The sequence below is a fragment of the Gorilla gorilla genome, chromosome 2 (genome assembly GCF_029281585.2).
Source record: "Gorilla gorilla gorilla isolate KB3781 chromosome 2, NHGRI_mGorGor1-v2.1_pri, whole genome shotgun sequence".
Taxonomy (NCBI): Eukaryota; Metazoa; Chordata; class Mammalia; order Primates; family Hominidae; genus Gorilla; species Gorilla gorilla.
In genome coordinates, this window is record NC_086017.1 from 37,255,092 (window position 1) to 37,281,319 (window position 26,228).

Sequence of the window (26,228 nt, forward strand, 5' to 3'; positions counted from 1 at the left end):
TTCTATATCTTTGTCCTCATCACCAGTACCGGTTAAGCACTCATCTCCATCAAGTTGTGTTCTGTTAACTCCTCTGGTGTGGTATTTACTAGTTTTTGAGCTTCTCCAAGATCCACATCTTGAAACCCTTCAACCTCCACCTTTTTTGCCATATACACAATTTCCTTGAGTGGCTCTGTTGTAAAACCTGTTAAGTCATGCACAACATCTGGACAGTTTTCTCCAAGAAGGAATTTATTGTTTCAGGATCGATAACGTTCCTGGCTTTTTCTATAATAATGATGGTGTCTTCAATGGTGTAATCCTTGCAGACTTTCATGATGTCCTTGCTTTCCAAGGTTCTCTTCCACAGCATTAATAATCTTTTATATATAGCATCTAATGTAACAAGACTTAAAGGTCCTCAGCCCCCTAATCTAGAGACTGAATTAGAGACATTGTGCTTGGGTGCAAGTAGACCACTTCGACACCTTTGGTGCTGAACTCACAGGTTTTGGGTGGCCAGACGCATTGTCTAATATCAAAAAGATTTTAAAAGGCAGTCCCTTACTGGCAAGGTACTTCCTGACTTCAGGAACAATGCACTCATGGGACCAATCCAGAAAAAGGGCTCTCATCCAGGCCTTCTCATATAACAAAAAGACTGGAAGCTGGCATTTATCTTTTCCCTTCAAAGTTCAGCATTAGCAGCTTTATAGAGAAAGGTAGTCAAGATCATAAATTGGACTGCATTTGCACAAAACAGTTAGCTAACCCTTCCTGCATTAAATCCTGGTGCTCACTAATCTTCCTTACTAATAAATGTCTTCTGTAGCATTATTTCCAGAACAGGGTACTTTCATCTGCATTAAAAACCTGTTCAGGGGATTTTCTTAACAGGATCTGATCTGGGAACTCATCTGCTGCCTCCTGGATGGCAGAAGCTGCTTCTCCAGTTATTTTGACATTTTTTAAGCCAAACTTCTTTCTAAAATTACCAAACAATCTTTGCTGGCACTAAATTATCCAATCCTTCGCTTTTCTTTTGCTTTATGTTGTCATAAAATGACTGCTTTTTCTTGGTCATATCAGAATCTATAGGTATGTCTTTCTTATAGTAATCTGCACCCACATAAAAGCTGCATTTTCAATATGAGATAAAAAGGCATTTTGCAAAAAAGCAAAAGTGTTCATGCCTGCTGGCATAGCTACAGTGACGACTTTACGTTTCCTTTTCTTTTTACAATGATCCTTACGCTGGATTCATTTATCTTGAAATGGCAAGCAATGGCAGACTTCATTCTATGGTACATACCAAGAGATTCAACTTCATCTTACATTTGCGTGACTTTTCTCTGTTTCTTAGGAACACTTACTAGTATCACCAACAGGACTTCCTATGAGTCCCATGTTGTTATTCAAAAGTTTACAGTATTGCAGTAAACATGATGAAAAATATATGAGAACCTCATGATCACTTTTTAGGGTAAACACAATTTACTGGAGAGACAAACTGCTGATGTGGAGACGATGAGCAACACACAGCATTTTACGCATGTTAACTTGCAACACTTGAGCTCACTGCAATAGCAACAGGTAGTAACTATGAAATTACAATGACAGTGGTATGGTATTTACTATAGTTAATTTTATGCAGTTAGGATTTAATACTGCATCTTTACTTTTATTTACATTTCTCTCCACTGAGAATGGTGCCATGTACACTCTTAGTGTGTATAAGTTTTTGATAAATTTTAGCTTTTTAGAATAGATTTGTATATATCTTATGGTAATAAATTATTATTAAAGAAGACTAGTACGTACATATATTTTATGCATTCAGGAATACCTAATTAATCTTAATTGTTTGATATTTCTAGGCTATGAAGTTTGCATGCAAATTTTTTCAAATTATCAAAAAACCTTCCAATGTTTATTGAAAAACTCCACATAATTAGAACTGCACAGTTCAAACTCATATTGTTCAAGGGTCAACTGTGTATGGTATATATGCACATAAAAAATAACAAATAGCCTTCATTTCATATAAAAGCAACAAAGATACAATACTCATGAATACACTCACCAAGAAACATGTAAATTATAAGGAAAACTTGACAACATTCTTTAAGAATACAAAAACTTGCTTGAAACAGAAAATCAACTGGTGAGAGACACTCCATGTTTTTGAATAGAAAGACTCAAACTCATGAAGACGTCAGTTCTCCCTCAGTTGAATGAGAAATTTGTCATCACAACTTTTTAAAAACCATTACGCATATTTCTGAATATAGAAAGCTGATTTTAAAGCCTACACAAAAAGATAAATATGCAAGATAGCCAAGAAAATTCAGAAAAACAAGAGTAAGAAAGAGAGCAAGAACAAGTCTAGACCTACCAGACATTAAAATATACCAAAAAGCCTCAAAAATTGGAGTGTGGAATCGGTCCATGAATAGACAGACCAATGGACAACAAAACAAAGTCCAAAACAGGCCTGAATACAAATGTAATTTTAGCTAATAAAGGCAGCATCGCCAACCAAGGGGAGCAATGTTTAGCTCTTAATGAACAGGGAGAACCAGGCAGGAACTTAGAAAAAAGATGAAGCTGGGTCCATACTCACATAAAATACACTATCATAACCTCCAAAGGATCAATGAACAATTTAAATGTTTAAAAAAAAAAAAAAAAAAGACGGTGGTGGGGCAATGAACAAAAGATAATCAGGAATATTCAACCTCACTAATTATACAAATGCAAATTAAAACCTCATTAAAAGGCCGGAAGCAGTGGCTCACGCCTGTAATCCTAGAACTTTCGGAGGCTGAAGCAAGAGGATCACTAGAGTCCAGGAGTTTGAGACCAGCCTGCACAACAAAGTGAGACAGCATATCTACAAAGTATCAAAAAATTAGCTGGGGCTGGTAGTGCACACCTGTGGTCCAGGCTACATAGAAGGCTAAGGCAGGAAGTTTGCTTGAGCCCAGGAAACTGAGGCTGCAGTAAGCCATGTTCATGACATTGCCCTCCAGCCTGGGTGACAGAGCAAGACCCTGTCTCATAAAAACTCAATTAAAAACCTCATTAAAATACTTAAAATAGGAAGATAAAGATACCTATTAGATTGACAAATATCCAAAAGTCTGGCAACACACAGTGTCAGTGAGGATGCAGGGAAACAGGCCCTTTCATACATCACTGCAGGAGTCCAAAACACTCCAGCTGATGGAGGGAATTCTGGTAATATCTACTAAAATTATAAATAAATTCCCCTTTGACCCAGCAATCCTATTACTGGGGATCTATTCTACAGATACATCTGCAAAAGACTAAAATGACATGTGATATTGTCATGCATGGTTTGAAATAGCAAAAGACTGGTAACATCAGAACCCAGGAATAGAATAAATTATGGTACATCCATGCATAGAATACAACAAAGCTGTGAAAAAGAGAATAAGGAATATTTTCATGATTTCTTATGTCAGATCTCCTAGATATACTTTTATATGAAAAAAGCAAGGTACAGAACGGTATATGCAGTACACTAGCTTTTGGTGACAGAAACAAGACTACATGTTCATAGTTTCAAGTACTGAATGAAAAATGAAAACGATAAACAAAAAACTAGTAAAAAATGGTCCACCCACAGGAGGTAAGTATGGGGGTAAGAAGGTAAAGAGGACGAGATGGGGATAAAACTTCTCTGTTTTGGTTTTTGAATCATAGCTAATCAAAAAAAAGTTTATTAAGATAAAGTAAGTCACAGAAGAATAGCTCTGGATTCTTACCTGAGAAGGGACACTTTTTGGTGGTTCTATGCGTATAGAAGGATCCCACTCTCCTGGAGGTAGGACAGTTACTTGATCTAAAAATTCATCAATTCCAGATAAGAGGTCATTTCTGTCTTTTGCTTTATAAGCTACATCATGGAAAATCTAAGTGAAAAAAATATTGAGTAAAAGATTTTAAAGTTGAAAAAAATTTCTACACATAGTAAATCCACTCTGGATATCATAAATAGCTTCACAATAAAGATAACCCCTAAACTCTTATCTCAGGCAGGTATTCAGCCCAGCCTGGGTAACAACTATAAAAGGTAATCCACTCAGTATTATCAGATGAATTAACAATAACAAACACTGAAAGAGAACAGTTACATGTTAAGACAGAACAATTTTTTAAAAATAAAATTTTGCCTGGGAAATAGTAATTGATTAGAAAATAAAACACTGTAGCGTGTCATTCTACTTCTATGACATTTAAATGTCATTTATCCTAAGAAAATAGTCATGGATATGCAAACAACTTTACTTAAATAATTTATTTAATGACCAATATTTACTGGCTACCTACTAACTGCTAAAATACAATTCTAAGCATTGTGGATAATGCAATGGTGACAGGTAAGGCAAGGTCCCTATACTCAAGAACCTTTTTTTCTAGGAGGAAAGACAGTGAAACGCGTTATTAAATAAATAAATAATTATAGGTATTGATAGACGCTCTGATAAAAAGAAAGTAGGGTACAGAAAGGGAAACTGATGGGAAAGAACAAAGGAGCCAGGAAAATTCTCTTAAAGGAGGTAACTGACCAGGCACAGTGGCTCATGCCTGTAATTCCCGCACTTTGGGAGGCCGAGGCAGGCAGATCGCCTGATGTCAGGAGTTTGAGACCAGCCTTGCCAACATGGTGACACCCCATCTCTACTAAAACTACAAAATTAGCCAGGCGTGGTGGCGTACGCCTGTAATCCCAGCTACTCAAGAGGCTGAGGCAGGAGAACTGTGCCACCATACCCAGCTAATTTTTGTATTTTTAGTAGAGATGGGGTTTCACCACATAGGCCAGGCTGGTCTCAAACTCCCGACCTCAAGTGATCCACCCACCTCGGCCTCCCAAAGTGCTGGGATTACAGGAGTGAGCCACTGTGCCCGGCCAAAAGTTTAAATTTAAATTTCACTGTATGATAGAAGTCATTAATACCTTTGGACTAAGGAAATGATACATTCAAATTTGCATGTTACTGAGAATGTAGAGAAAAATACTATACAATAAATACTCATAAAGGCTACTTGAACCAACAAATAAAAGGCTAAGCCAGAGAAATGGCAGTAGAGATGGAAAGAATATGACAGATTAAATGCAAAACACATTGAAGAGGTAAAAAGAATCTGGTGACTGGATGGTTGAAAGAGGACAGAAAAATGTGACAGGCGCGGTGGCTCACGTCTGTAATCCCAGCACTTTGGGAGGCCGAGGCGGGCAGATCACGAGGTCAGGAGATTGAGACCATCCTGGCCAACATGGTGAAACCCCGTCTCTACTAAAAATACAGAAAAATTAGCTGGGCATGGTGGGGTGCACCTGTAGTCCCAGCTACTCGGGAGGCTGAGGCAGGAGAATTGCAGTGAGCCGAGACTGCACCACTGCACTCCAGCCTGGCAAAAGAGTGAGACTCTGTCTCAAAAAAAAAAAAAAGAAAAGAAAAGAAAAAGAAAAAGGAAAAGAAAAATTAGGTCAGGTTCAGATATGGGGCATTTCAAATACCCTTGGGACACACAGCATTGATGTTTGGCAAGAATTTGATTACAAATCTCTCTTCAAAAGAAAGACAAGGTCCTGATTAGTATGTAGGTTATCGTCAAAGATCAGGACCCCATATCAGAGAAATTTACAGGAAAAAAAATGTTCTGAGGAAAACCTAGAGAAATGATATGCTGAAATCTAGGATAAAAAAAATCCCAAAATTTCGAAAGTTCAAGAAGGTAGTCAATAATTACAAATGTTTAAAATAAAAAAAAAATTTTAAATACCCACTGATCTTGATATAAAGGTCTTAAAAACCTAACTGAAGGCAAATAGGAGAAGCAAATATGAGATACAACAGTATACACAGCGAGGAAAAGTTTTAGAGCTTCACTATGAAAGAAAAGAGAACTGTAATCTAATATATACTATATGCTGCATAATTAGTGTCTACTTCAAAGAAACTTGGAGTATTCTGATTACCTCATCTGTCATGAGAGTGGCTATTGATCTTCCAATTTCATGGTACTGTGGTGCCTTGCCTGCTGGACCCAATAACAAAAACAAAAACCTAAGGAAATATGAAAATACAGATTTTAAAATAAACATCATACACCCACAAAGCTAGGCAATCATAAAAAAGAAACCATTCAAATATAAACAAAGAAACAACACTCAGACATCTTTTCTACTCCCCCACACCAATCACTGAAAAAAGATGGCAACTCCACCTGGACTAAAGGAAATCACAAAACTAGGAAAAGCAACCTTAATTAACTTTCTACCAAATCAACCTTCTACCAAACTCCTGACCTCAGGTGATCCACCCACCTCGGCCTCCCAGAGTGCTGGAATTACAGCAGTGAGCCACTGTGCCCAGCCGATATTTATTTTACTGTACTTTTTAGTTCCAGGAAGAAAATGATTTTATGCCCTATTCACAGGAGTCTTATATTCAAAGTATTTGGTACAGTGGCTGAATATTAACTATTAAAATGAGATTTTGGCTGGGCACAGTGGCACACGTCTGTAATCCCAATACTCTGGGAGGCCAAGACAGGCAGATCACTTAAGTAGGAGTTCGAGACCAGCTGGGACAATGGCAAAACACCATATCTACTACAAATACAAAACTTAGCTAGGCATGGTGCTGCACACCTGTGATCCAGACTACTAGGGAGGCTAAGGCAGGAAAATTGCATGAACCTGGGAGGTGGAGGTTGCAGTGAGCTGAAATTGTGCCACTGCACTCCAGCCTGGATGACAAAGTGAGATTGTCTCAAAAATAAGATAAAATTTAAAAAAATAAGCTTTTGTTACATAAATCAACATGCTTGTTCATTCACTGGATTAAAAACTTGTAGATTTTGAAAATGCTTAGAGAATGTTAAATGTTACTTGGAACTAACTCTTTACCTGGTTGGAACAGGGACCTCAGTCAACCCTGTAAGGAGGACAGCAGGAGCCAGTCTCACAAATGCAATTATAGGCCTTTCCAAAAAGTCTACTTCGCCCACCAGGACGTTGGATGCCTCAGCACCCGTAGGAATTTTTCTCATGAAATTCATATCAACCTATTGACAAATAAATAATAATTAAAAATAAAGTTTCCGTGGTATTTGTAAGACTAGAGAGAAACAGGAAAGAAAAACTGCTTTATAAGACTACTATTTGCTAATCAAAACTTGTGATCTAATGAATGTTTAAAATGTCAAAATTTTCACAACTATAAAGAATGGAGTAGACATACAAAAAAGCAAGCAAACATATTTGAATCAATGCTACTGTTTTAACTGTCACAATCTTTATCAAACATGAACTTGAGAAATTTTTCAATGAATACTGCACTATTCATTAAAAACTATTAAGGACAAATATGTAGTTCACAAACTAACAATGGTTCATGAAATTATACACAGTGCTAAAAAATATTCATGGTTTTATATTACTTAACCTTAGAAAACCTTTACATTTTATGTAAAGTCCCCATAAAAACAAACCAAAAAATTACTCTGGGCATTTCCTAGTCTTTTCATTAACTGGAAAAAAAAATCATTACTTTTATTTTATTAGTAGTATTTTTGAGACAAGGTCTCACTCTATTGCCCAGGCTGGAGTGCAGTGGCAGGAACATAGCTCACTGTAAACCTCAAAATCCTGGACTTAAGCAATCCTCGCACCTTGGCCTCCCGAGTAGCTGAGAATACAGGCATGCGCTACCACACCCAGCTAATTTTTGTTGTTTTTTTGTAGAGGTGGGGGGCTTGCTATATTGCCCAGGCTGGTCTTGAACTCCTGGCCAAGTGATTCTCTTGCCTCAGCCTCCCAAAACACAGGGATTACAGGCATGAATTACTATGCCTGGCCCCTTGTTTTTATTTAAAACAAAAATCTATAGCCCTTATTGGCACAGATACATGATAATGCTATAATAGTAAAATTTAGCTTTCTGTGTATAATTACAAGGAAAAGGTTACACATGATATCAAATTATGTGAACTGCATTTATACACAAGTCACTAAACAACCACTTACAGGGCTATCTATGAAAAGTAAAACCAGCACTTACAGCGGGCCTCTTGAGTCCCACACCCAGTGTGCCACAACTACAGTGCCAGGAGGCAGACTCCTGCCCAACAGGAGACAAGGAAGTATACACAAAGATAGGCCAAGTAAAAAAAAGTAAGACTGTGACAGAGGAACAAAAATAAACGGCAACTGCCATGCCTAGAGGAACTCTATAATGTAAATTATATTAATTTATTCATTTAACAAGAAATAAATTGCAATTTTGTTACTAAGTACTTTGCACTATCTGAAATAACATGAGCACCAGTAAAATGTGATCAGGATAGATCAGAAAAATTTAAAATACAACAGCCTTTCTGCACAGCCAATGTCCATAATGCTAGGCTTCCTATAGTTTTAGACTACAACACTCAACAAAGCTATAATGCAAACCATTTAAACTCCTTTTCTGTAAAATATATCTTGTAGACTTTTCATCAAAGAATAAAAGGCTTAAGAAATGAAATCAGCTTGACATAATTACATTTATTAAAAAGTCTTATACTGGATACAAAAATATTAAAATACCATGAGCATCTGGTATTTTACTATAGCAAATTAATATTACTAAAAAATTAGTGGCTAGATAGAATCAATTGTTCATAAGAAATACTCATAAAGTACATTTTACATTCAGTTATAATTTGAACTTAGTAGTCTTTTGCCCTGTTCTTTTAAACTCAGGTTTATCTATTTCAACAAAATACTCATTTACCAAAATAAAAAAATCATAGTTCACATAGGTATTTTTTTTTAATCCATGCCTTTACCTACCCATGGGGAAGCACCAATATATTTCTCAGTGACATTCCAAAAGTACTGACACCATAAGACAGAAATTCTGGGATTGCATTACAGCCCAGGAAAGACCGAATCATTAGTGCTGTAACATCACTCCCAGAATTAACGTTCTAGTGGTGGTAGCTCCAGAACAAATGACTGTAGTTCAAAAAGTACTGACGTTTCACGATATCTATGGGTAGGTATGGATGGAAATATCGTATTATTCACATATTCTTTTTCAGAATTTCTAACACTAGTAATGGTGTAGTTATTCAAGTACTCACAGGTTAACTGTAACCCTTCTCACAGTTGTTTACCTTAAATTAACATATCACAGACATCACATGCAGGTTTGTAAGCACCAGTCTACTAAAAAATTACTATAATCAATGTTAATAATATTAGCCACAAATTACTACTTATTTCCTAAGAATAATTATGAGAATTTTCAGTTAATGATAGAATTACCTTGCTGAAGTCAACAGTACTATTTTCTCTGCTTCCACCACTTCCATTACCTTTAATTTCTCCACTTTTACTATTGTCCAAGTTTCCAGGAGCAGACTGGGGAGAGGCCAAAATACCTATGTTTAAAGACAAATTCCAAATTAGTAAGGAGAAAATTCACTTTGCAACCTGACTCTGCTCACATTCTGAAAGTGATGATTTATGAATATTATAAAAGCTAATGTGCAAGGTTAAAAAAAATAAGTGCCCGGTGTTAGTAACATACCAGCAAAACTAGAACAACATTTTAAGCAATAATAAAGCTATACATTTTAATATTTAAAATAATACAATTAGAATTTACAAAAATTGTGGCCTTTTGCAAAAAGAAATAAAACGTGAGTTGGTGTGAACCACAAAAGATGGAAGATCTGAGTCTGATTACCATTAAAAATACTTAGGGAATATACTTTTAATTATCATAAACATGTGAAATGCATGGAACTTAATGAAGCCTAGCTATACTTAGCATGCTTTCAACAATAAATTCTCTGACAAACCCTAAGTGTAACTCAGAAAAAAGCTACACTAACTAAATGCGGGTTGAATTAACATAATCTCCCATAATCAGAAGTTTCCTGAAGACTTTTCACTTTTCTTTGTTAACATTTATGTCTATAATACATATTGTAATTACTCCTAAGAAATCCAACTTTAAAATATAACAAGCAAGTTTTTTGCAATGAAATTGGCACAGTAAGAGTTTTATAACCAAAGGGATCTGTGTTTAAATTATGCACTCTCTGCCACTTTGTATCTATGTGACTGTAAGAAACTCATTCCATCTCTAAGAGTCAGACAAACTCATAAAAATAGCTTATTTGGATTAGAAATGATACTTGTTTGGATTTCAAAGGACAGACACATATTGAAGCATTAGTATATTCATTTCAAAAGTGACATTCAACACCAACATTTCACAATAATAAAATAAAAACACAGCTTAATGAGACTAATCATTAACACTATGAATTCTAATTCTGCAAAAAAGTTAAAATTTAAAAAATTTTAAATTCAGCCAGGCGTGGTGGCTCACGCCTGTAATCCCAGCACTCTGGGAGGCCGAGGTGGGTGGATCACCTGAGGTCAGGAGTTCAAGACCAGTCTGGCCAACATGGTGAAACCCCATCTCTACTAAAAATACAAAATTAGCTGGGCGTGGTGGCGTGTGCCTGTAGTCCCAGCTATTTGGGAGGCTGAGGCAGGAGAATCGATTGAACCCAGGAGGCGGAGGTTGCAGTGAGCCAAGATTGCACCATTGCACTCCAGCCTGGGCAACGAGAGAGAAACTCCGTCCTAAAAAAAAAAAAAAAAAAAAAAAAAATTAGGCCGGGCGCTGTGGCTCATCCCTGTAATCCCAGCACTTTGGGAGGTCAAGGCAGACGGATCACCTGAGGCCGAGAGTTCGAGACCAGCCTGACCAACATGGAGAAACACCCTCTCTACTAAAACTACAAAATTAGCCAGGCGTGGTGGAACATGCCTGTAATCCCAGCTACTTGGGAGGCTGAGGCAGGAGAATTGCTTGAACCCAGGAGGCAGAGGTTGCAGTGAGCCAAGATTGCACCATTGCACTCCAGCCTGGGCAACAAGAGCAAAACTCTGTCTCAAAAAAAAAAAAAAATTTAAATTCAAGTACACTACACAGATTTCTACTATTAGGTTGGTGCAATTTCCTTTGCTCCAACCTAATATTAAATGCATCTCATTTTTTTCAAAACATCCAAGGTTTTCTAGTGCAAGAATATAGACTAATAATTCCTAAAACACTGAACATTATAGGAGGAAAAGGTACTGAAATACAACAGACTTTACTTTTTGTTTTAACTGTCCCATGCACAGCAACACATGGAAGTTCAGTTAAAATCTGTTTTGTGGTTAGATTCTATAAGCTCCGAAGATGTATTGGTAATCAAGTTCCAGAATTTAAAGTACATCAGATATACCTGACACATCTAAAGGAGTTTTCACTTTTGTAAAACAGAATATACTATAACCGATGAATACTGAAACTAAGTCATCTGGGTTTACGGCTTACGCTTAATGACAGAGACTGCTGTCATCGTCACTTCTCTGTAAATACCTAAACTACAATGCCAATGTGACGAAAAATCTTAATTTGCAATCTATTTGGCCATGTGCTCACTTTCTGGAAAAGGTAAACAATTCCGAAATAAAAACGATTTCCCAAGCTTCAACTCATTTCTTACAATCTTAGCTTGGCACACCAAGAAGATTCCTCTTCTTTGACCTTTGTCCCTAAACTTCCAGAAGAGTCCCTTCCTTGCTCAAGAGATACAAAGTTAACCAGTGTTTTTCAGTGACTTCCAACTACTTCCACACAAGAAAACTGAGAGTACAATCTGGCCCTGGTGGCAAAAGCAGCTGAGCATTACATACTTCCAAAGGCTAAATGTATTCCACCTGTGTATATATAATCAAAAGCATACATAACACACAGTTTTCCAGAATAGTCCTAGCTGCCAGATTTGAGGGAAAAAAGTGGAATGATGAGAAGACTCTAAGGAAAAGTAAGGATATGCCAGCAATGAGAAGAAGAAATAATGAAGAACTCAACATTGACAAAGTTAGCAGGTATAACCTGAAGTCAGTCACATGGCTAACCTGGTCATCTTGAAAACCTGTCCCTTTTTCAAAACTGGCACACCAGATGCATGCTACAGTTCTTCATCATTATGATTTGTGTAGTCTTTCCCAACCTCAGCTAAACTAAAACTGTTTTCTCAATCAGTAAAGTCTCCCTGCTCCTATAATAAATTCCTAGCATTCACAATGAGCAAATTACAAAAAAATAAAGCTATCATTAGCACAAACACAGAAGGACTATATTACTTTGCTTTAAGGAAAAAAATATATGTAAAAGGAAATCAAAGATATCAGCATTTTCTTTAAATTTTTCTTTAAATTTCAAATTTTAAACTTTTCATTAAAAATTTGAAAGTGAGGTAGTTACAGCAATGGTGCCCAAACAGGAAAGATTATGACCCCCAAGGAACTTGTGACAATGTCTGGAGACATATTTGGTTGTCACAACTCGGGGGTGCTGCAGGCAGCTAGCCAAGGATACTTCTAAACATCCTATAAAGCACAGGACTACTCCCCTGCCACCCAATCACCCAGCCAAGAATCATCCAGCCTAAAATGTCAATAGTGCCAAGATTGAGAACCACTGACTTAGAAAAAGGTATTTAAAAGTACTAAAAATAAATTCACTTCTTTTTTTTTTTTTTTTTTACTTTCCCTAGAGATGAGGGTCTCACTATGAACTCCTGGCCTCAAGTGATCCTCCCCTCTTGACCTTCTAAAGTGCTGAGATTACAGGCATGAGCTACCATGCCCAGCCACAAGTTTTATACATATTAATTTATATGATTTATAATTTTATACATATAACTTTTATACATATAATTATCTTCTAAAAAGTAACTAATGGGAAATACCACTTTTTTATTATAGGTATGCACAAATTATGACTCTATGACACAAAAATCCATGGTGTTAGTCGCTTGAGACATAATGATGCTGAGGCCACTTTCTTCCACTAAGACAGTACCAGACATCAAGGAAACTCCATTAGAGTTTCTAGATGCTTTAAGCACCGAAAGTAATTGAATAGAGAATCATGTATAGCTGTCCCTATTTTTCCTCAGCAATTACGTACTATCTACAGTCGTCTTTTTAACTGTAATTCTTGTCTTTAGAAATTCCCTCTCTCCTCTCCACTCTAATTTCTTCTGTTCAAAAAGGCCGATAAATCTCATCACAAAAACTCATGGGAAAAAATGTATGTTGGATTCTCAGTTAATTTATCTCCTTAACACGGCCTAAGAAGCCAATGTGAACCCATCTCCCCCTTCCTTCCTATATAAAATTTATAGTTCCTAATTATTTATAACATAGAAGCTGGTAAAACAAGACATGTTCATTGTTACTGATCAATGTAATATTGGAAAAAATGGAAGGAAGTAGCTTTTAAAATCACTTTTGTTCAAGGAAAAATAGTAAATCTTGTTAGTTCTTAAGATTAGAATGCTGATTACTTCTGAATAATTATTTTTAGGGTTGTTTTCCTCTTTTATGTTCAGTTACTTCATCATTAAGCTTTATCTTTTTCACGAACTGATAAAGTTCACAATGAAATACTCTACTATAGATTTTGTTGTAAGTGGACCTGAGTTCAAATCCCTGCTCTGGTTGATCTTAACATCTCCAAGTCTTTTTTCACTGAAAAACAGGAATAACACCAACCTCATCAAATCGTTACAAGAATTAGAAATATGATATTTGAAAAGCACTTATCACTGTCTCTGGAACAAACTATAAAACAATGGCAGCCATACTACTATTATAACTAATGTCATAATGATTTAGCCATGAAGCTTCTATTTGTACTTCCAAAAGTATATCCTTTTTTGCAACTACAACGAGCTTTGGCTAAATGTAACTGGTGTATTTCCATAAAGCCAATAGAAAGAGAGGTTTACTTCATAATGATAGGAACACAAGGATTTCCAGTCAGAGGATTTAGGCCATCAGTTACTAGTTGTATGATGCAGGGGAAGATAACTAACTTTTCTAAGTTTCTGAAAATGGGTGTGTCCATCTAACTTACACATATTTGCATACACATTAAATAGGCTAATAACCAAGCTACCCACTGAAGTGCTGGATGTTGTCAGTATTTTGGAGAAATGTGATAATACTTATGTGATTAAAACCAATGGTTAGCATTAGTATCCATCACATTGAGGCTTAGCTGAAATAGTAAAAAAAAGTCACTAAAATATATTTATTTCATATTAATTAGGCAAAAAGATATATGTACAAATGTACATGTAGTCAACATAAGGATAAACCAAATTTTCATACTTTATAGCCCTTAAGATGAGTTATAGGCTGGGCATAGTGGCTCACACCTGTAATCCCAGCACTTTGGGAGGCCCAGGCAGGCAGATCATGAGGTCAAGAGATCGAGACCATCCTGGCCAACATGGTGAAACCCTGTTGCTACTAAAAATACAAAAATTAGCCAGGCGTGGTGGTGCATGCCTGTAGTCCCAGCTACTTGGCAGGCTGAGGCAGGAGATCACTTGAACCCGGGAGGCGGAGGTTGCAGTGAGCCGAGATCACACCACTGCACTCCAGCCTGGCGACAAAGCGAGACTCCATCTCCAAAAAAAAAAAAAAAAAAATGAGTTATAAACCTTTTCTCCACTAAAAAATAATAATTTTTTGCTAATCTGCACATAAAATTTTTTTTTCCCTAACTACAGGAACTCTGGTCCTGAAAATTTCAAGGTAAATTTGGATTAAAGATAAATAACAGCATGACACAATGGACAACTAAAATCTATTCCAAAACATAAATCCGAGTCTGGATATGATTCCAGGCAGTCAGTCATTAGAGAACTTCAATCTTCTCAAAGGCAAAATGAGAAAAAGAACACTTGATCCTATCTTTATTTAAAAGACTAAAATGTGGCTGGGCATGGTGGCTCATGCCTGTAATCCCAGCACTTTGGGAGGCCAAGGTGGGTGGATCATTTGAGGTCAGGAGTTCAAGACTAGCCTGGCCAACATGGTGAAACCCCGTCTCTACTAAAAATACAAAAATTATCTGGGTGGTAGTGGCACACGCCTGTAATCCCAGCTACTCAGGAGGCTGAGGCAGGAGAATCACTTGAACCCAGGAGGCGAAGCTGCAGTGAACCAAGATGGCGCCACTGCACTCCAGTCTAGGCAACAGAGTAAGAACCTGTCTCTCCACCCCACCCGCCCAAGCAAAAAAAAAAAAAAACCTAAAATGTACTACATTCTTTGGAGAAAAGCATTAAATAGAAAAAAAGGTATGGCTGGGCCTGGTGACTCACACCTATAATCCCAGCATTTTGGGAGGCTAAGGCAGGAGGATTGCTTGAGGCCAGGAGTTCAAGACCAGCCTGGGCAACACAGCAAGATCCTGTCTCTACAAAAAAATTAGCCAGATGTTGTGGCATGTGCCTGTAGTCTCAGCTACTCAGAATGCTGAGTCAGGAGGATTGCTTGATCCCAGGAGTTCAAGGCTGCAGTGAGCTATGATTGTGGCACTACAGTGAGCTATGATTGTGGCACTGCACTCCAGCCTGGGTGACAGAGTATGACTCTATCCCTATTTAAGGCACATCACTTCACTATAATTTATTTGTATGTGTTCGTTCACCTTATGAGTGAACTGCATGCACACACACACACACAAAACCAAGCTACCAAGGCAGGACGCAATGGCCCACACCTGTAATCTCAGCACTTTGGTAGGCCAAGGTGGGTGGATCACTTAAGCCCAGGAGTTCGAGACCAGCCTGGGCAACATGGTGAGACCTGGTCTCTACAAAATACGAAAATTAACCAGGCATGGTGACACGCCCCTGAGTCCCAGTTAATTGGGAAGCTGAGGCAGGAGGATTGCTTGAGTCCAGGAGGTGGAGGTTGCAGTGAGCTGAGATCATGCCAGCCTCCAAAGCAAGACCCCGTCTCCAAAAAAAAAAAAAAAAAAAAAAAAGTTCACCCAGCCTGGCCAGCATGGTGAAAACATGTCTCCACAAAAAAATACAAAAATTAGCCAGGCGTGGTGGCTCAGACCTGTAGTCCCAGCTACTCAGGAGGCTGAGGCATGAGAATCACTTGAACCCAGGGAACAGAGGTTGCAGTGAGCTGAGATCACACCATTGCACTCCAGCCTGGGCAACAGAGTGAGACTCGGTCTAATAAAAATAAATAAATACATAAATAAATATAAAATAAGTTCATGGCAAATTAAAACATTATAAAAAAGTCTATGTTTTACTGAAGTGTTCAAATGCCTTGACCTTTAAATCTAAGTGAAATTTTTAAAAGGGCTTAAATTATGTGTAGTCTTCTTTGTAGTCTTTTTGTAACTCAAATTTTTAATAATCTTACTCTTTTTTATTAGGTTGGTGTAAAAGCAATTGAGTTCTTGCCACTGAAAGTAATTTTTGCCATTGAAAGTACAGCAAACTTTCAATGGCGAAAACCGCAATTACTTTTGCACCAACCTAATACAATATATCATAAAGAAAAAAAGCATGCAGAAGTCAAAATAAATTATAAGCATTATCTACATATGCTGCTTAAGCTATGTGCTAAAAGGCATTCCAAGTGCAAGTGACTCAGAGGCAGAAAGCACCACACATGGAGGATTTTGGATAGTTGCCTGGAGTTAAGTCAACATTTTCCTCATTCTTCTGCTCCTCGCCTTTCAGCGCTGCTTCTAAGTCTTCCTCAGGCGGATGAATTACTACTGTGGGAATATCATCACTGGCAGGTGAAACCAGTAGTTCTGGGGCCTGATGCTGACTCTGTTGGGAACTTCTGGAGGTCAGGCGGCTGATGCTAGGGCTAGAAGGAGGACTGTTTTGAGGGGTGGGTACTGGGGTTGTACACCTTGAGCCTGCAGGGGTTCCAGCTCTTGAAGAAGGAAGAAGATGACCGAGAAGAAGAGATAAAGGTGATTCTCCTCTCAAGGAAAGGTTTGAGGCAGACAGACCTGTTCGCAAAGAGTGGCGGGAGGCTGAAAGGCCTTCCCCTGAGATAAAACAAATAAATGAAAAATGATGAAGTTCACTGCAGAAGGCAAATAGAGACATTTTTAAAAAAATCAATTTACACTATAAATTGCATACTTCAAAGGCCCAAAATTTCAAAGTCATGTGATGGTTAGCATGTCAATCGGGTTTTTACGTGTTAGAAAGTCACTAAAACGTTGCTTAAAACTGTAATTAGTTCTCAGAACACATAAAAAAATTGTTAATGACAGATGGTGGGGGCAATATCCTGTTAGAAATTAGAAAGACCAATAGCATGGCATTTTTAAAAAGGACAATATCAATACAAAGTCACTGCTTAAACAATAAATAGCAAATAAAAATATGTAATACAAAATTAATATAACTCAAACCAAAAATAACCAAAACTAATAGCTTATATTTAGCGTATTTTTCCTACATTTTACCAAACAGCTACAGACAATTATCTCTTAGAGAAAAAGTTCATGTTAACATTAACTAATAATTTCTAACTTAAAACTGATATTAAATATTTACATTAAGTCAGTAAGACACCATCTACAGGTGGTGCTGCTCTCAAGTTTTAAAAAAAGACAAACAACAGAAATTTTTTAAAAAGAGAAACACAATGTCAATTTTAAAGGATACATATTCTTGAGCTCTCTAAAAATATTAATAAATGTCCTAAAGTATGCTTTTCACTTCTGATATGTAGCAGATACATTAAAACAAACACATATAATTTTTTATTTCACTAGCTAAGAATAAAGTACTTCTCACCAACAACAGCAATATAGCAGTAGGTCTAAAATATTTCAAAAGGTCATGCACACTTTTAATTAAACCCCTCATATTTGTACTAAGTGTATCTTAAAAGAATAACATTCTTTATGAAAAACATGCAAATACAATAATCAATTCCATATGGCCTAATCAAAGGTACATGCTCAAGAGGTTTCAGAAATAGTTAAACTATAATCCATTAGAAAACACCATTTAAACAATAAGCTACATGCAGGAAAAACTCAAATTATAACTATATTTCAACAAAAGAACATGCTAAAATGGCATTTAAAAGAAAACAGTCAATGTCTTCTGATGACCAAATTACAATTGGACAATAGTGAGGAACAACTGCATATGAAGAGTAAAGACTGAATAGGGTCCCTCTGGATAAATGAACTTATTTCACCAAAGGAGAGAATATAAACAACAAATAAAAGACAAAAAAGAGCGTTAAAATGCGCTATACATTGGCTTGTTTTTACATTGAATTTTGGTCCATAAGAGGTATTCTTTTACTCTTAAGATTGCTTAAATACAACATGGCATAATTTTAAATGGATTAAAAAGGGTTTCCATGGCCAAGTGGAAGATAAAAAAGATGATTATTTTCAACTTTAGAAAAACTAGACCCTATCACCTATGCTTGCTTGTTGGTAGAACACGTAAAAGTCATACTATTATTTCAGGGATAAAAAAGATGAGCAGGCACTGTGCCCCATACTCCACTACTCCTCACTGTAATCCTCAAGAGCTTTGGGTAATAGTAGCAGCTTACAGCAACTACTGGAGGCTACAGTGACTCTCCATAAGCCACTCCGATCCTTTGCACCCGGGTTTTCCAGACTCACTGTCAGAGTTCTCAACCCTACTGATGCATTCCTCTGCTTTACACAGAAGAATAAAGAAAGGCAAAACCTCCAAGTGTCCAGCATTAGGACACCAACAGAGGTAAACGACTGCAAAAACACTGTCTTCCCACATGCCACACAACCTGCCTGTAACCTAAGAATGAGAGTAGAAAGGCGGAATATGTAGACCTGGGTCTGAGCCATTCTCGATGGATTAGAAGACACCAACTAGGTCACCCTTAGTGTAAGACTGGAACAGTCATAAAAGCCTTTCACAAGTTGTACAAATAAAGAGCCGTGAAATCAGCAAACCAATCCAAAAAACTTGTTTATACCAGCAAATCAAGTATGTTCAGGAGAAAAAAAAAAAATTAGGAAAAATCTAAAATAAAGGTTCAAACCCAAGATTTAGAATTTCAAAAAGGTAAAATTAAAAATTATAGATCATAATTTATGCCTCTTTAATTAATTATACAAGAGGCCTTGAAAAGAAACAAAGCAGGAAGGAGAAGTAATTCAGAGGTAGATATAGTGAGTGTTTAAATATCCCCAAATGTTAATCGTAACATACTGGAAAGCTGTTACAGTAGAAGTGTTAGCAAAAATTGGATGCCACAACTTATCTCACCATTCCTTTCAAGCAAGTGAGGGTCAGAATGTTTCTTGCCTATATCTGCAAAAGATCGAACAAGAGGAATCCGACTGGTGAATCTTTTCTCATTCTGATGATGATGCCTCTTCAGAAGAGCTTCTCTGACATTCTCTCGTATGGACTCGTCTAATTGGCCAGAAGCTATCATGTTGTCTAATACCATATCTATTCAATGAAAAAAAAAATAAATTACTAAACACTCAGATGACCATAATATAGGAATAAACTGTGAGTGAAACCTTATGACAAAAATTAGAACCTTAAATAGCTCTAGAAAGTTTTATTCTGTCACAAATAATCAATGCATAAATGAACATTATCCAACCAATAAAAATGAATTACAAAGACCGCCTTATTTTAATAAATACTATTATTTATAAAGAGGCTACTATTATATACTAATAGCCCTCCTATAGCTGAAAGTGCTTCCCTGTATGAATACAATAAATTCTATTAAGCTGAATATTCAATAATACTGGCTTCCTAAGATGTAAAGGTATTTTATTGCCAAACCTCATATTCTCCCCCAAAACTGTTCCAGCAGATGAATATCAGGACCCACTCAGTCATTAACTATTCACTGAGCGTCCGCTGTGTGTTGGGAATACAGCAATTTAAAAATAACAAAACAGAGCCAAGTTTCTGCTCTCTTTGAGAGGTAGAGAAACCAACATACAAACAGATAAAACGTGATGAGGTCATAAGTTCTAGGAAGAAGAGTAAAATCACGTTGTGAAAGGGATGTGGGGAATGGGGAAACTGATGGCAATGCCATTTTATACATTACTGAGGTGATTAAACTTTTTAATTTATAAAATATATATTAATAGTTTTAAACAGTGGTACTAACTTGGAAGAAGAGGGTCAAATTTTCAAAACTATATGGTTACTCTAAAAAAAACCCTGGAAGGACCAGCCTAATAGGTAAACTGTTAACCTTAACACAACAGCTACAGTTTAGCAAACAAATGAACACTAGATTATACAACATATACTAAAAGTACTACATGGTATTATGTGATAATTGCAAACCAAAGTCTGAAACCCATATTTATTATACAAATTCAATATTCCCAACCTTAATTTTTCAGTTATTCATGTGAGACAAGAAAGTAAGGACAATTCAAATATTTGCAGCACACAGTTAAATCTAACAGAAGGCTAAAATTGAAGTATTTCTAGCCTGAGAAATTGTATTAAGTTCATGGTTCTCTTGAAGATTAAATACTACAGACTTTTTGTTTTTCCATGGGAGCAATCTACAATGGTAGTCCCACCATCAAATTCATTACCACCAAAGTTAATTTTGGTTTTTATTAATTTTAGTTAGTGGACAAAAAGCTGTATTACAGCTGCCTTTTTCTACTTTCTACCTCCACATTATCCTTCAAATCTCCCACTTTCATTTTCGTTGCTCAACCTACCAGAGTTCTTTCCTTGCTTAGACTGTTCCTAGCCAATAACTGGCCTACTTGCTTCTAAACTCTTCCTAATCCAAAGCCACCCTACATTCTGTTGCCAGAATGATCTTCCTGAATGTGTATCTCAAATCACACTATTCCTCAACTTAAAAACCATCAAGACCACCAAAATGCCTACCAAATAAAATCCTATTTCTTGGCTAGGCACCGTGGCTCACACCTGTAAACCCAAAACTCTGGTAAGCCGAAGTGGGCAAGTCGTTTGAGTTCAGGAGTTCAAGAACAGCCTGGGCTACATGGTGAAAATCCGTCTCTACAAAAAATTCAAAAATTAGCCAGGCATGGTGGTGTATACACCTGTGGTCCCAGCTACTCAGTAGGTTGAGGTGGGAGATCACTTGAGCCCAGGAGACGGAGACTGCATTAAGCCGAGATCATGCCACTGCACTCCATCCAGCCTGGATGACAGTGAGAGACCCTGTGATCCCCCCCTCAAAAAAAAAATCCAATAATTCAAGGCTAGTCACAATCTAATCTCTAACTGGGTTTCCCAACATACCTCCTAACACTACTGAAGAAATGTGTATATTCACACAGAACTAACTTTCCTGAGATTCCTGTCTATACTTCTCTAGACTTTTCTTTACTCTTCCTTAAAATACTTTTTCTCTTGTATCACCTACTCCTTGGTTCCCATGTGTTCACATTTTATGAGTAACTTGTACAATTAATGTTCTCTGTGGCTACTCCCCACATCCCCATTCCAAAAAACAAGGAAACAAAAAACTCTTTTCTGAATTTCCACAGAACAGACTCTGTATTTGCTTGTGCCACTATTCACTCTCTTACTGATACTACGCTTATGTCGCTTTAATTTAATCTCATCTGCAAATTTATCAAAGACAAAAAGTCTATCTTATTTCCTTATACTGCACTCCACAGAATAGAAGCTCAGCATATAGTTGTTAAATGAATGTCTAAAATTCCACTACATCTTACATATTTTTTAAAAGTCAGTTTACTATAACCTGCTATTTCATCTAGAGTGCTTGCTCTCATATCCAGCATGACTGTTCCATTGAGGATGCAACTCCTTAGTTCAAAAAGACTGTGCAAAGAGAGAGTTGCCACATAAGGTTTACTCCATCGGTCACCGCCATCTTCAACATCCTCTTCAAATTTCAGCCATCTGAATGCATAAAATATAAAAATATTTTATAAATAATGAAGATTTCATTTGTTTATCTTAATGTGATAAAGAAACATTTGTTCTTTAAAGAAAAAAAAAAAAAAAAAGAAACAAAGAAAACCACGACCGAACAAACTTTGGTTACAAACACATTTTCACAAATTAGGTTAATGGTCTACAATATCTATAGTCACAAATTTCCTTTGTAGTTCCTCTTTCTATTCTAGGTATCATAATAATAAGCCTACAAAAACAAACTATGGAATTTCATATAGTTTCTACTTCTATTCCTCTTCCAAACTTGCAATACACAAAACTGTAGACATTAAAATCTATAATGACATAATTTCTTTATTAAAGTACAAAGGATTATTTAAGTAAACAAATTTGAGAATAAAGAGAAAAATTAAAGATAGAATTTCTGTCAATTAATAAGGAAATTCTCTGCTCACTGGTTTAAAGTACCAGATATCTCATACTTTCAACTTAATATTCTCATTACAAAAAGAAATCAAGTAAAGCCAATTTAAAAATGAGACTTAGGCCGGGAACAGTGGCTAACGCCTGTAATCCTAACACTATGGGAGGCCTAGACGGGAGGATAACCTGAGGTCAGGAGTTCGAGACCAGCCTCGCCAACTTGGTGAAACCCCATCTCTACTAAAAATACAAAAATCAGCCAGGCGTGGTGGCGGGCGCCTGCAATGTCAGCTACTCGGGAGGCTGAGGCAGGAAAATCACTTGAACCTGGGAGGCAGAAGTTGCAGTGAGCCCAGATCGCACCATCGCACCCCAGCCTGGGCAACAAGAGCAAAACTCCATCTCAAAAAAAAAAAAAAAGAGAGAGAGACTTAGCAGTATTACCTAGCAGTTTCTTTCCATTCATATTCTTCTCCATCTCTGTAACACAGTTCATCCATTTCCGTGAAGAGATCATGGGGAATATGTTCTTCATCATCATCTTCAGTACCAAGGATAAACTGAACTCTCTGGGATGGTGTATCTTTACAAAATAAGAATTTACATATACTCAAATTTTTCCTCAAGTCATTCAAAGATAAATTCACAGTTTTGAAAATGAAACACTTTTGTTACCTGTATAAACAAATATATTTCATCAAAACTCTCTTAATTATTGAACTATCACAATTCTGAAAGGAAACAAGAACCAACAATCCAGGGGGAAAAAAAAGTCACAGAAAGATAACTCTATAGAAAAAAAAGAAAATTATGTTGAAAATAAACAAGTCAAACTAACTTTATAACCGATCTAAACAAACAAAAATAAAAGTAACATTCCAAAACATGAACATAATGCTCAAAGGCAGCCCTTTTTCCTCACCAAAACTACATGGAAAAGTTAGAACAGAACATTTAAAATATAAGCTAAGGCCAGGCACTGTGGCTATGCCTGTAATCCCAGCACTTTGAGAGGCAGAGGCAGGTGTACCATCTGAGGTCAGGAGCTCGAGACCAGCCTAGCCAACATGGTGAAACCCCGTCTCTACTAAAAATATAAAAATTAGCCAGGCATGGTGGTGGACGCCTGTAATCCCAAATACTCGGGAGGCTGAGGCAGGAGAATCGCTTGAACCTGGGAAGTGGAGATTGCAGTGAGCTGAGATTGTGCCACTGCACTCCAGCCTAGGCGACAGAGACTCCGTCTCAGTCAATCAATCAATAAAATAAAATAAAATGTGGCCGGGCACAGTGGCTCACGCCTGTAATTCCAGCACTTTGGGAGGCCGAGGCGGTTGGATCATGAGGTCAGTGGTTGGAGACCAACCTGGCCAACATGGTGAAACCCTGTCTCTACTAAAAATACAAAAATTAGCCAGGCATGGTGGTGGGCACCTGTAATCCCAGCTACTCCAGAGGCTGAGGCAGGAGAATTGCTTGAACCCAGAAGGCGCAGGTTGCAGTGAGCCAAGATTGTGCCATTGCACTCCAGCCCGGGCGACAGAGCTAGACTCCGTCTCAAATAAATAAAATAAAATAACATAAAATAACATAAAATAACAAAATAACATAAAATAAAATAACATAAAATAACATAACATAAAATAACAAAATAAAATAACATAACATAAAATAACAAAAATAACATAACATAAAATAACATAACATAAAATAAAATAAAACAAAATACAATCAAGCTAAACAGTTAACTTTACAATGTAAAGTTAAAGAGTGAAAAATAGAAAATCTCCAAGTTCCAAAAAATGATGAGAAAACTCAAAGCTCCAACTATACGGAAACTGTATTTTCCTACTATCATGGAGAAACAAAACTGTAAGCTTGGGGTTTTGGGGGTGGAACAAGTCACTACGAAGAACAGATAACCAACTCATGGCATCTGAAATTAAACTACTTGTGTAGTATAGGAACCCGAAACAGATGAATTAGCATAAATACTAGTCCAGGACAGTTGAAAGCCCTAGGGCTCCATATAAACAAATACACCACCACAAATAGCTACCCTGAATATGAGAGATGAGTTCTCACTCAAAATTTACACTTAAGTGAACAATCCTCCAAGTACTTGTGGATGCAACAAGGATATTTAAACAGGATAAAGAGTAGATTCAATGGAATTGTTTTCGTAAAAGTCAGATCTGAGAAAATTTCAGAGAATGCAGAAACAACAGATAAGAAGGAAGAAAACCAAAGATTAAGAGGGATGCAGAAAGTCAAGAACTCCAGGACAAGGAAAATAAAAGAATAGGAGGAGAAGCATATAAAAAACATATCTGAAAATCTTCCAGTATGTTTATGTCATGAGCCTTCATATTGAAGAAATAACCTAAGACCTAGGCAGGATTAAAAAAACACATATTGTGATTGAACTTCCTACTGTATTAAACTTTCCAGCATTTAGGTCTTGCACAAATCTTTGTCAGAATCATCCCTAAATACTACTTTTAGTGCTACCATAAGCAATAATTTTAATTCCAATTTCTCATTACTCATTGCAACTATATAGAAATATAATTGATTTTATATCCTGGGACCTGCTAAACTCACTTAGTTCTCTTAAGTGTTGTAGATTGCTTAGGATTTGCTACCTACATGATCCTGTATCTGCGAATAAAGACCATTTTACTTTTTCATTCCAATCTGTATGCCCTGTATTCTTTCTTGTCTTATTACACTGGCTAGGTCTTCTAGTACAGTGTTGTATAAAAGGCATCAGAGAGGACATCCTTTCCTTTTCCCAAATCACAGAAAATATTCAGTCATTAATTGTGAAATGTGATGTTGACTATATGGTGGTTTTCTTGGTTTTTGGTTTTTGTAGATGCTCTTTATCAGGTTAAGGAAGTTTCCTGCTATTCTTAGTTTGCAGAGAGTTTTATCACGGATAGGTATTGAATTTTGTTAAAGGCTTACTTTGAACCTATTTAGATAGTTGTATTGCTTTTCTCCTTTGTATTGTTAATGACATTACTTAGTTACATTGACAGATGTTTAAGTTTTAAACCAACCTTATGTTCCTAGCTTGGCCATCATGCTAGTAACAAATTTAATCCACAAACCTGGTGGATTAAATAACACAAATTTATTCTCTTACAGTTCTGGATACCAGAAGTCCCAAATGAGTCTTAGAGGGCTAAAATCACGGTGTTGGCAGGGCTGGTTCCTTCTGGAGGCTCTAGGAAAATCAAATTCCCTTACTTTTTCCAGCTTCTGAAGGCAGCCTACATTCCTAGGGTCAGGATCCCTTCCTGACGTCACTGTAGCCACTTGCTTCTTTTTGTCACATCTATATCCAGTCTGATCGTCTGACCTCCTCTTACTAAGGATCCCTATGATTATATCAGGCCAACCTGCATAATCTAGGATAATATTCCCACTCCAAAATTCTTAACCCAGCCAGGCGTGGTGACTCACAGTTGTAATCCCAGCACTTTGGGAGGCCGAGGCAGGTGGATCACCTCAGGTCAGGAGTTCGAGACCAGCCTGGCCAACATGGTGAAACCCCATCTCTATGAAAAATACAAAAATTAGCCAGGCATGGTGGTACGCACCTGTAATCCCAGCTACTCAGGAGACTGAGGCAGGAGAATCACTTGAACCCAGGAGGCAAAGGCTACAGTGAGCCAAGATCATGCCACTATACTCCAGCCTGGGTGACACAGCAAGACTCCATCTCAAAAATAAAAACAAAAATAAATAAATAAAAAATAGGCCAGATGTGGTGGCTCACACCTGTAATCCCAGCCACTTTGGGAGGCCAAGGTGGGTGAATTACCTGAGATCAGGAATTTGAGATCAGCCTGGCCAACATGGTGAAACCCTGTCTCTACCAAAAATACAAAAATTAGCCAGCCATGATGGCACAGGCCTGTACTCCTAGCTACTTGGGAGGCTGAGGCAGG

General features: G+C 37.1%; 1 protein-coding gene across 9 annotated transcripts in view; it reads right to left on the bottom strand.

The window, feature by feature from the left end:
* Window positions 1-26,228, bottom strand: part of SLC4A7 (solute carrier family 4 member 7) — a 111,416-nt gene that overhangs the window by 41,986 nt on the left and 43,202 nt on the right. For 5 of the 9 annotated variants that reach the window (XM_055380909.2, XM_063703663.1, XM_055380910.2 and 2 more), the window contains 8 exons: window positions 22,714-22,852; window positions 21,689-21,849; window positions 19,216-19,404; window positions 16,602-16,973; window positions 9,332-9,447; window positions 6,929-7,086; window positions 5,996-6,083; window positions 3,774-3,920 (listed from right to left, as the gene is read on the bottom strand). In XM_055380909.2, coding sequence (XP_055236884.1) covers window positions 3,774-3,920; window positions 5,996-6,083; window positions 6,929-7,086; window positions 9,332-9,447; window positions 16,602-16,973; window positions 19,216-19,404; window positions 21,689-21,849; window positions 22,714-22,852 — 1,370 coding nt within the window. The remainder of the gene's footprint in view (window positions 1-3,773; window positions 3,921-5,995; window positions 6,084-6,928; window positions 7,087-9,331; window positions 9,448-16,601; window positions 16,974-19,215; window positions 19,405-21,688; window positions 21,850-22,713; window positions 22,853-26,228) is intronic. The other 4 variants (XM_019024660.4, XM_055380914.2, XM_004033768.5 and 1 more) reach the window with 1 other exon arrangement.